This window comes from Oncorhynchus gorbuscha, linkage group LG11, assembly GCF_021184085.1.
Source record: "Oncorhynchus gorbuscha isolate QuinsamMale2020 ecotype Even-year linkage group LG11, OgorEven_v1.0, whole genome shotgun sequence".
NCBI lineage: Eukaryota > Metazoa > Chordata > Actinopteri > Salmoniformes > Salmonidae > Oncorhynchus > Oncorhynchus gorbuscha.
The window spans coordinates 11,967,644-11,980,129 of NC_060183.1; the positions used below are offsets into that span (position 1 = coordinate 11,967,644).

The window sequence follows — 12,486 nt, forward strand, 5'->3', positions numbered from 1 at the left end:
AGGGCAGCTTGATGGTGGTCTAGGGCTGCTTGATGGTGGTCTAGGGCAGCTTGATGGTGGTGTAGGGCAGCTTGATGGTGGTCTAGGGCAGCTTGATGGTGGTCTAGGGCAGCTTGATGGTGGTCTAGGGCAGCTTGATGGTGGTGTAGGGCAGCTTGATGGTGGTGTAGGGCAGCTTGATGGTGGTCGAGGGCAGCTTTATGGTGGTCTAAGGCAGTTGATGGTGGTCTAGGGCAGCTTGATGGTGGTCTAGGGCAGCTTGATGGTGGTGTAGGGCAGCTTGATGGTGGTGTAGGGCAGCTTGATGGTGGTGTAGGGCAGCTTGATGGTGGTGTAGGGCAGCTTGATGTTGGTGTAGGGCAGCTTGATGGTGGTGTAGGGCAGCTTGATGGTGGTGTAGGGCAGCTTGATGGTGGTGTAGGGCAGCTTGATGGTGGTCTAGGGCAGCTTGATGGTGGTCTAGGGCAGATTGATGGTGGTCTAGGGCAGCTTTATGGTGGTCTAAGGCAGTTGATGGTGGTGTAGGGCAGCCTAATTCGATTAATCTGATGTTTCTTGGTGTGTGATACGTGCTACTCCAGGTGGTCCCTGAGCAGCTGTGCCTCTCCCTTAGTTTAATGATGGGTTCTCCTGGTAGTGAGGGGCCTGGTCTCCTTCACCTGCTCCACTTCAATGAGAAATGACAGGGAGATCTTACATGTACATACAATGTCTGAAAAACAACACATACAGAGGGATTACAGGTTAAAGGGATAACTCTTAATGTGTGGTCAATGAATCATCTTTCTAGCTTTGGTAAACACTTTTCCTTTTCTTGATGACTCATTGTCATCATTGACTCCATTTGTGAGATTTTTCTCAAATTTGTGGCCTAGAGCCTTACCTGCAGACATAGAACAGGATGTAGGCAGTCTGTGCAATTGCCTTCAGCACAGTGGCCTCATCTGTCCTCAAGACATGTGCGTCATCCAGGCAGAGCCACCCACTGCCACGGCTGTCCAAAACATCACTGATGTAGTGGCCTAGGGAACAAGGGAAACAAAATAGAGTGTACATTAAGCTTTCATAATTGTGTGTGCGTGCCTGCATACCTGCGTGCCTGCATACCTGTATACATGTTGTCTCCCAGATGTGAGATCACACTTGACAATCTGTAGATATTGTCTGGCTGGTGTCTCTGTAAGGAAACACATTTAATAATAGGATAGTTATCTTGTCTACAGGATAGGGGTGCCTTCTATAACTGCCTTATCTTGATCCGCCCACTATCTCAACTGGATCTTATTATCTGTTAATTATTTTTCTCTCTCTCTCTATTTTCTCTCCCTCTCTCTCTCTCTCCTCACCACAGCGGCTGCCTGCTGCTTTTTCTCACTGTCAGCTGGTTTCTCTAGCTGCTCAGAGGAATTTGAAGCTGCTGGGGGTATATCAAATATAGTGTAAATACAAACCACAAATTGAAGTGGAAACCTATCAACAAATAAACTCTTAACTTCAGCTTCCGACTTGCTTTCCTCAACAGTCCTGTTTCATGAGAGGGTGTTCTGCATGATGTCAGTAACACAATGTCCTACCTGGTCTTTCAAGGGTGCCTTTCGGGGAGTTTGCAGGTGTGTTGTCCATGTTGTTTCTCCCCAGGGAGCTTGCCCTGTGTAAATTGATGGCATTGAAAAGAAATATCTAGTGTGTGAAAATCAAGGTGTGTGTTGGCAACTCAATGTGCAATGTCCCCAAACAGAGTGTAAACCAACCTGGCTCCATACTGGACATGGGCTGTCTTCCCACATACAGCTGGGAGGGTTATTTCTGCAGGGATGGACATGGGATCATCCACCTTCTCTGGCTCCCAGTTGCCTGCAGTAAATCGCTTGATATGAAGCATTAGGACCCTGCTCAGAGACAGACAGGCAGGCAGGCAGACAGACAGACAGACAGACAGACAGACAGACAGACAGACAGACAGACAGACAGACAGACAGACAGACAGACAGACAGACAGACAGACAGACAGACAGACAGACAGACAGACAGACAGACAGACAGACAGACAGACAGACAGACAGACAGACAGACAGACAGACAGACAGACAGACAGACAGACAGACAGACAGACAGACAGACAGACAGACAGACAGACAGACAGACAGACAGACAAAGGAATCAGTCTTGTACTCAAATCAATAACCCAGTTTGGTGAGTTAGATCAGGACTGTCAATTGTAATCTGAGATGATGATGGGGGGACTCACCGGGGCAGCGTGAGGAAGTGCCTAGTCACAGATGCCGTGCTTCCTGAGCACACCCTGCATGCACACTCTAACGCAGATGGCTAGGTGACAAAGGATAGCAATACAATTATAAACATTATGACATTAATGTTAGTGTTCCTTGACATACTAACTCTTGGCTTAAGCTAAGTGCTGACCTTAAAGTAGAGGTCCAGGCTGTGTGGCAGGTCATGGCTCAGGCTCAGTGACAGGTGATTATAATCCTCCTGACCATAAACTATAACTCCACAGCTTCAGAAGTACGGAGATAAATGCATCAGCTATCCAACACAAACCTTTTGATCCCTCTTCACACTATCTTAATGCTTTACCTCTGTATCCTGCATGTTATGCTGACATTAAACCTCCTCACAAATGTGATGACGACATCAAGGTACACCGTATACAAATGACAGCTGTTACCTGGTGCAGGTACGGGAAGTCTTCAGCTTGAATTCTAACTGCTTCACGGGGCAGGTGTATGGCTCTGGTGAGCCCTTTAATGCCATACCCTCCTCCTTCAGCTGAAAGAGGAGGAGCAACACACATTCATGGGCATCCTAAGAGAAGAATGGGAAAGAAGCAGAAAATACATCAACAACTACAACTGAAACAGAGCTGAGGAAAAACACTGTCACGTGTCCCAGGTTTATTGTTAAGTGAGTCTTTTAGCAAATAGTATCTTACCTGTTCATAGTCTTCCTCATAGTCCTCATTGACAACGGAAAGACAGCGCTTGACTGTTTGAAGGATTTTCTTATTTTCCTTGTTCTTATCATTAACAGTGCCTCCAGAAAGCCTGGCCTGATGTAACTTGGCAAAGCAGCTGTGGAGGGAGACAAAGAGCATGCATTCAGGTTTCACTCTCTCACCTTGGCCACAGATTAGCTCTGTGCTTCTACTTTAGCTTCTGATCAAATATGATTCAACTTATTCCTGACTGTGACAGGAAATCATCTCTGGTGTTAATCAGAAGCTGAGTTGGGTGTGGTTTTATCTTGAAGATCATATGAGACACTAAGAGTGTACGAAGGACAATATCCATCCAGAGAGAGAGAGAGAGAGAGAGAGAGAGAGAGAGAGAGAGAGAGAGAGAGAGAGAGAGAGAGAGAGAGAGAGAGAGAGAGAGAGAGAGAGAGAGAGAGAGAGAGAGAGAGAGAGAGAGAGAGAGATAGATAGATAGATAGATAGATAGATACAGAGAGAGATACATAGATACATACATACATACATACATACATACATACATACATACATACATACATACATACATACATACATACATACATACATACATACATACATACATACATACATACATACATACATACATACATACATACATACATACATACATACATACATACATACATACATACATACATACATACATACATACATACATACATACATACATACATACATACATACATACATACATACATACATACATACATACATACATACATACATACATACATACATACATACATACATACATACATACATACATACATACATACCACAGGAGGTTGATGGCACCTTAATTGGGGAGGACGGGTTCGTGGTAATGGCTGGAGCCGAATCAGTGGAATGCTATCAAATACATCAAACATATGGTTTCCATGTGTTTGATGCCATTCCATTTGCTCCGTTTCAGACATCATTACGAGCCGTCCTCCCCTCAGCAGCCTCCACTGACACATACATTGAGGCGGAACTTGTGTACTGTAACTATAAGCGTCTAGGTGGGTGGGTCAGTGTGTGTACAGGTGGGACAGGAGGGTGAGAGCGAGGCTGTATACCATAGCAGTTTAGAGGAGGGGGAGGAACTCCAGATGTTCTGCTGTCTCAGGATGTCTCTGCAAAATGCTGGCAGCCCCAGCAGGCACTGCAGAGCAGAGTTCATGAAGCAGGTGTTGCCAATATTAGGCAACCTGTGGGAAAGAAGCCATCAGTTACACACTAATATCTGAACTGTGGACCAAAGGTAAACTAATGAATGGATTTGTAAGGCATGAACACAAGATAACTCTGAGTACCACACTGAATTATTTAAAACAAAAAGCAGAGCTCAGAGATAAGAGTAGGTTTTGTGTGTGTGTGTGTGTAGATGTGTGTGTGTTTTACCCGAGGAGCTTGGTGTTGTCTTCGCCCTCGCCTGTGCAGCTCTGCTCCCCCAGCTGGATGCTACTCTTGCTGAACAGGTTGGGGAGGCGAGCCATGGCTTCCGAGACCTGACCAATGGCCTGGAGGAAGAGAGACAGGGTAGAGGCCTCAGTAGCAGTAGCTCAACACCAATCGGTCTGTTTGAACACTGTTTTAACGTACAGGCATACAGATATTCCTTACCATGTCATGGTGTGAGGGACCACTCTTATGTAGAGTTGAGTGAGATGAAGGTGGCTATTGTCTACAGTACTTACCTCTCCAAGGAGACAGAGGAAGCCTTCAGGTCAATGGAGGCCTCTGCAGAGAGAGACCGAGAGACGGAGAGCAGTAAGAGAGAAGCTTTGTCAAAGATTAATTGAGACAAATAGCACCAAAAAAATGGCACCCGTTTACAGACCTGCGATGTCAGCAAATAGGGGTACCATTCTCTTTGTCTGTGGAACAACTGCCCCCACCTCTTTGACCTCAGAGCTCATAAGATCTCTGTAAAGACACACAGACATATGCATTAGGTTAGCTATATTATATTGGCTTTTTCATTTCAATTTAATGGTGTTGGTTGGCATGAAATTTGATATCAGGCTGCAGTACCTAGCAGTCTCACTGTCTTTGTTGGTCTCTCCATGGTGGTCCAGGGGGTTTGGAGAGGAGGACTGGGGGCAGGGGAGGAGGAGGAAAACTGAGTTGAGACAGCCAGGGAAACAGAAGAAGCACTAAAAGGGGAGGAGTTCTTTGATCCTTCCACTGAAGAAGAAGAAGAAGAAGAGAGAGATGACATGTGGAGAGAGGAGAGGGAAGAGAGGCCGAAGAACTTGAAGAGAGTGGAAGGGGATCTGACAGGGGATCCAGGGGTGAGGGGGTGAGGGAGTGCCGATTGGTGTTCGGCCAGACAAGGGGTCGAGGGGCGTCAGAGATGTTGTAGACGGTTTCAAATGGAAAGAAGAGACAAAGGAAGAATCAAGTTGGTGGTGATCCTTTACGTTCTTCTTCTCCCGGTTTTTCCAAACTGACGCAGTTACCATGCTGGCATCCAATGACGTCAGTTTGGGTGGGATTGGGAACGGCGATGGACAGCGGCTCCCAATCCCGAGGCGAACTCTGCACTTCTTTTTCTGTTTGGAGAAACATTATATATGTTATATTTGAACTAGCAGCAAATGTCACACCCAAACCACATGATCTGACCATAAAATAAAGAACTCGTCACCCAATCATATTGAATTCTGTATCATAGGCTAACAAATAGCAAAAATACATGTTTATAAAAATAAAACCATTGTAACCATACAGTTATACCCTCTGTCCCAAATCCTGCCATTTGGCACAAATAAATAGACAATGAAACAACTAGTCATAGCTGAAAAGAATAGAATATACTCTAAATTGTAACAGAATTAGACAAATTCTAGCCCAGAATTGACACATACCTTTTTACAGCAACACAAACATCCCATTTCAGTGTATTTGTAGACTGTGCCTTATTTTACAGAACTTCAAAATATGTTGCCCATTTCACATTGTGATGTCATAAACCAAATTATGATGCACCTGTCTAAGCGTTACCAGCATAAATAGTAAACAAATCACACACACCAAAATGTTGAAAAATAATTGACAAAATTAATTGATCGTGTATTCAGAGTTATTCCTATTTCATAAAATATACAAATTGGGCTTTCTCCCACGCTCCCTGGGCCACTGACGTGTGATTGTATGGGATATGGGAAGAGACTAGGAGATTCAAAGTAACGTTACTGTCTATCAGAATCAAAACAACTTTTATTGGCCAAGTGGCCTACATTCAAACATTCACAGAATTTGACTCGATGAATTGGTGCTGCCATTAATAGACAAACGTAAAGACACATTTACAGCCTATACAAGATACAGTAAACATAAAACATATTTATTAGCTTCTATCTTCTTAAGATACTTTAGAGTAACATTTTATTATTGTCACGTTCTGACCTTAGTTCCTTTGTTTTGTCTTTTGTTTTAGTATGGTCAGGGCGTGAGTTGGGTGGGTTGTCTGTGTTAGTTTTTCTATGATTTTCTATTTCTGTATTTGGCCTGATATTGTTCTCAATCAGAGGCAGCTGTCAATCGTTGTCCCTGATTGAGAACCATATTTAGGTAGCCTGTTTTCCTTTGTGTTTTATGGGTGGTTATTTTCAGTCTTTGTGTGTCTGCATCAGACAGAACTGTTTCAGTTTTCACTTAGTTGTTTTGTATTTTGAAGTGTTCTTTCATCATTAAATAAGATGAACACTTACCACGCTGTGCTTTGGTCCTCTCCTCCTTCCACCTACGAGGAGAATCATTACAATTATGGTGTAAAATGCCTATTCCACTTCAGTTGACGCTGATCTGATACAGATCGAACATAGGTTTGCAATGGTTGTTAGGAGGACCTTTGAAAAGGAGAGCTGCACACTCTAGCACAGACTCAATAATTTAATAACCTAATATCCAACCTTAACGACCGACAAGCTGTCTTCATCAGCGTATACTGTTAGGAGCACCTTAACACAGATGGATCTATTAATCTCTGACCGTACCTCATTGAAAAGGTGCCACTCTGCCTAGTGACTGTAAACTAAACAAAAATACTAACATTAATAAATTTGTTGTATATTTGCTGTTTTTTATTTAGTATTCAGTTATTTCATGTACCACACCAGTCACAACTGTCAACAGATCATGACATAAATCAAGCATAATTTGTCAACAGATTTTCAACATAAATGCCAGGGAACAATCCATTATTCAGCCCTACCATAAAAGTACCCTATCTCTCTCTCACTTTCCCCTCTCTCCTTCATTCCCTGTTTTCCTCTCTCCACCTCTCTCTTCCCCCTCTCCTCCCCCTGGTTGACACCCTGACCCTGGAGCTTGTGGCAGAGCGCAGCATGGCCCAGAAGAGTGAAAATGCGCGCCAGCAGCTGGAGAGGCAGAACAAGGACTTTCGGGCCAAGCTGGGCGAGCTGGAGGGCTCCGTGAAGAGCCGGTTCAAGGCCTCCATCACTGCCCTGGAGGCCAAGATACTGCAGCTGGAGGAGCAGCTGGAGCAGGAGGCTAAGTGAGAAACACAGCAACTCTCTTATAACAACTCCATACCTTATTAGACAAGGTGAAATAGGAGACCAAGACTCAGGAGGAGTTCATGAGGGCCTTAGAACAAGCTCATCCCGTTGGAAGAGAGGTTATTGAATGTGATCTAAATGTTAATGTGATCAATGTAATGAGTCAAAAGCAATCTTAAGAGATGTACTTGAAGATCTATGACTGACAGCCTTTGTTACAGTGTTCCTGTGGTGCTCTAACTGTCCTATGACCTCATTCCTCTGTCCTCCTATCAGGGAGCGAGCAGCGGCCAATTAGCTTGTGAGACGGACAGAGAAGAAGCTGAAGGAGGTGTGCATGCAGGTGGAGGACGAGCGCCGCCATTCCGACCAGTACAAGGAACAGGTGAGGAGCTTGTCACGGAAGTTTGGACATCTCAGATATTAAAGCTACAATATGTAACTTTTTGGGAGACTTAACCAAATTAACATAGACATTTGAGTTATAGATATTTAATTCTCATTGAAAACAAGTCTAAGAAGCGATAGATCTGTTCTAAGTGCTCCATTTCTATGCTTTCCGTTCTTAAGTTTAGTTTTTGCGTCTTTTACTTTCGGTTTTGTACAACAGCTGAAAATATATATATATTTTTGGTTATGGATTCTCTACACAATGACTGCTTGTTATGACACAAACAGAAATTAGGTGAATTCTGCATAGTCCATTTTTAAGATGTTCCACAGCTAAAGAAGGATTTCTATCCAATTCAGTACAACTTGCAAAGGTGGGCCAGGATTGGATAGGTGTGAAGATTTAGGATTGGAGTCTTTCCTACAGTAGGTTCTTTCCAGTAACCACTGGACCATAGGACTGCTGAGTATTGTAAGTATTAGTATTGACTGTTCATCATTGTTGATGTCTGTTGTGACACCTGGCTGGGTCAGATGGAGAAGGCCAACTCTCGCATGAAGCAGCTGAAGAGGCAGCTTGAGGAGGCTGAGAAGGAGGCCACACGTGCCAACGCCTACCGCAGGAAGCTGCAGAGGGAGCTGGACGATGCCACTGAGAGCAGCGAGGGTCTCAGCCGTGAGGTCAACACACTCAAGAGCCGCCTCAGGTATTTAGAGCCCCCCACACACGCACACACAAACAGTTGTGTATATTGGCCAAATTGATGATCCTCGTTACTAATACCTCTCCTGGCCCCCTCTGTCCCCTGCAGGCGTGGAGGCCCCATCAGTTTCTCCTCCAGCCGCTCAGGCAGGCGTCAGCTGCAGGTGGAGGGAACATCGCTCGACCTCCTATCCGACGATGAGGTGGAAAACAAGACCACGGACGCCAATGCCAACTAGACGCCAGCAGCTCCCCAACCAGAGTAGACGCGCTCCCTCCAGCCCACATGCAGCATGGCCTTCGCCCCACAAACCTTACCCCTGTCCTCCTAACCCCAGACACTAGCAGTGGACCCCACTACTCTGCCTTACCCCTCTATGACAAGCTGCAGGGCCAAGCAAATCCATCATCTCCTCCTTATGAATATACCGCACATCAAGCCTTGGATTCGTTTTTTAACATCAATTGCAGATAAAAGTGCATTTAAATTGCATAGGCGTCTGAGTGTGCATCGGAACTCGAAAACAAATAGCAGGAGTTTACCATAATGATTTTAAGCTACTTCCCTGGAAAAGCCATTAGAATCAAACAGCCCTCTAGCTAGAATTAACCACTGTCATTTCAGCTGGTTTACTGACACACAGGTGGACGACTGCACACAAGTCGGTAAAAACATGTTTCTTTATGCAGGTGAATGAGGATGATTGTACAGTATTGGACCAGGATATGTAAAACAAAGCACAGTATAAGAGAGGGAATCAAGAACTATTTTTAAATGGTAGCCTAAATGATGATCCCACAGGGCAAAATGTTTTCATCAAAACCACCAAGGGAAGAACTGTCATCAGAGATACTGCAAGACTAAATTATGTTTAGCTATAAAAATAAGGGATGAACCTAATAAGACCAGCAGGGAAAACCAGATTTCAGCTGGAAAGCATAATGACAAGACAATCTAAGACAAAACATGACAGTTTCTTTCATGATTGTACAGTATTGGACCAGGATATGTAAAACAAAGCACAGCATAAGAGAGGGAATTATTTTTAAATGGTAGCCTAAATGATGATCCCACCGAAATGTTTTCATCAAAACCACCACTGTCATAGAGATACTGCAATCCACTTAGTTTAGTATAAAAATAACTGTAGCAGGTTTGTAGGAAATTAGATTGTGCCATGTTGCCTCAGCATTCCCCCTATATATATGACCAGCAAAAGACCAATATAACCTTGTCCAATAACCCACCATTTTATATTTGACATATCAATCTACTTTAAGTGGTGTACGATAATGTGTGGAATTAGGTTTGTCAGACTTGGAGCAAAGGCCTTTTTTTTAGACAGACAGCCCAAATGTGTGCTTGTCATACTATAATATTGCAATGTATAATTCTGGCTATCCAGTTATGTTTTCTGTACCATGTACAAAATACTTAAGTCAAAAAGGTCTCTTTGACATCTCGTGTCACCTTAATTTCAATGCATTACAAATGGCTGAATAATATTAGCATGATTTACAGAAGGGTAAATCAGATCACACCCTGACCAACCAAAACATAGAAACATACAAAGCAAACTATGGTCAGGGTGTGACAGGTTCAGGGAAGAGCAATCGATCAATTTGAATATGCACACTTGTTGATGTCTTGATTATTAAATGTTAAACATAAATGACCATTTTGTAAATGACTAATTACATATTTGAGGCATTTATTATTTTAAATCGTAAAAAGTTTGGGGAAAAAAGGTTTATCTGTTTCTCTTGAAAGACACTTCTCAATAAAGACATGAGGAGAAAACAAGTGTATAGTGTTTGAACCAGTTTCATAGCTTTAGTGTCATATTATACCATTAGCACCTCTCCCATGGTGTTGGTGTGAACCAGTGTTATAACAGAATGATTTATGGAGCCTTCTGTCTGCCAGGCAGAAAGTAGGATTTCATTGGGTTCAAAGCTTTAACATCCTGAAGGTTGTTATTATTAGTGGACTGGCTGTTGACGACCAGGTATTCATCATCTCCTTTTATTTCTTGTATTTCTAGACTTTTTTGTTGTTGTTGTAAAAGACCAATAAACATATCCATTATAAAAAGTATTTATTTTCTTCTATATTTCTTGTGCAACACATTGATGTCCTCTTAGTCTTTCCCACAGTAGTTGTGGGTCAAGACTGTCTCCAAACTGATATGTGATGTATGGTCTATGTTACATTGCCATTCATTGTTCCCTTACTTCATTGTATTTGTGGTTACATTAAAACCCTGAGGGAGTGTGTAGATAGACTGTGCACAGACACACAATATTGTTCTAATATTAACTTTTTCCTCTTTACCCAACATGAATGAATGATAGAGATGGCCTCTTATACAGTGCATTCAGAACGTATTCACACCCCTTGACCTTTTCCACATTTTGTTACGTTACAGCCTTATTCAAAATGGATATAAAAAATCATCAATCTACACACAATACCCCATAATGACAAAGTAAAAAACAGGTTTTTAGACATTGTAGCAAATTTATACAAAATAAAAAAACAGAAATACTTGTACATGATTGTACATGGTTTGGAACGGCACACACCTGTCTATTTATTTGATTTATTTTTGATTTCACCTTTATTTAACCAGGTAGGCAAGTTGAGAACAAGTTCTCATTTACAATTGCGACCTGGCCAAGATAAAGCAAAGCAGTTCGACACATACAACAACACAGAGTTACACATGGAGTAAAACAAACATACAGTCAATAATACAGTCTAAACAAGACTATATACGATGTGATCAAATGAGGTGAGTTAAGGGACGTAAAGGAAAAAAAAGGCCATGGTGCCAAAGTAAATACAATATAGCAAGTAAAACACTGGAATGGTAGATTTGCAGTGGAAGAATGTGAAAAGTAGAAATAAAATAACGTGGTGCAAAGGAGCAAAATAAATAAATAACATAAATACAGTAGGGAAAGAGGTAGTTGTTTGGGCTAAATTATAGGTGTGCTATGTACAGGTGCAGTAATCTGTGAGTTGCTCTGACAGTTGGTGCTTAAAGCTAGTGAGGGAGATAAGTGTTTCCAGTTTCAGAGATTTTTGTAGTTCGTTCCAGTCATTGGCAGCAGAGAACTGGAAGGAGAGGCGGCCAAAGAAAGAATTGGTTTTGGGGGTGACCCTAGAGATATACCTGCTGGGGCGCGTGCTACAGGTGGGTGATGCTATGATGACCAGCGAGCTGAGATAAGGGGGGACTTTACCTAGCAGGGTCTTGTAGATGACATGGAGCCAGTGGGTTTGGCGACGAGTATGAAGAGAGGGCCAGCCAACGAGAGGGTACAGGTCGCAATGGCGGATCGTATATGGGGCTTTGGTGACAAAACGGATTGCACTGTGATAGACTGCATCCAATTTGTTGAGTAGGGTGTTGGAGGCTATTTTGTAAATGACATCGCAGTAGTCGAGGATGGTAGGATGGTCAGTTTTACAAGGGTATGTTTGGCAGCATGAGTGAAGAATGCTTTGTTGCAAAATAGGAAGCCAATTCTAGATTTAACTTTGGATTGGAGATGTTTGATGTGGGTCTGGAGGGAGAGTTTACAGTCTAACCAGACACCTAGGTATTTGTAGTTGTCCACGTATTCTAAGTCAGAACCGTCCAGAGTAGTGATGTTGGACAGGCTGGCAGGTGCAGGCAGCGATCGGTTGAAGAGCATGCATTTAGTTTTACATGTATACTTCTAACTCTCCCCACCTCCCTTCCCCAGCCACCCTCACCCTCCCTCTAGGAGAGCATCCAAACTGAACACAATGGGTCATCCAGTCATCCTCCATGCACCAGCTCCAGGCTGCAGCCAGCAGTCATTCAAAAAGTGTCATCCAG

General features: G+C 43.1%; 1 protein-coding gene and 1 pseudogene across 1 annotated transcript; one reads left to right on the forward strand and one right to left on the reverse strand.

The window, feature by feature from the left end:
- Window positions 1-693: 693 nt before the first annotated feature.
- On the reverse strand, window positions 694-4,491 carry LOC123989606 (ubiquitin carboxyl-terminal hydrolase 37-like). Its single transcript, XM_046290730.1, has 10 exons — window positions 4,397-4,491; window positions 4,072-4,203; window positions 2,954-3,092; window positions 2,690-2,790; window positions 2,425-2,518; window positions 2,249-2,328; window positions 1,790-1,889; window positions 1,108-1,177; window positions 884-1,022; window positions 694-712 (listed from the first exon to the last, which is right to left on the reverse strand). Exons 1-10 carry the CDS (start codon window positions 4,489-4,491, stop codon window positions 694-696), a joined length of 969 nt encoding a protein of 322 aa, XP_046146686.1.
- A 2,817-nt stretch (window positions 4,492-7,308) lies between these two features.
- LOC123989607 lies at window positions 7,309-9,087 on the forward strand (annotated as a pseudogene).
- Window positions 9,088-12,486: the final 3,399 nt, after the last annotated feature.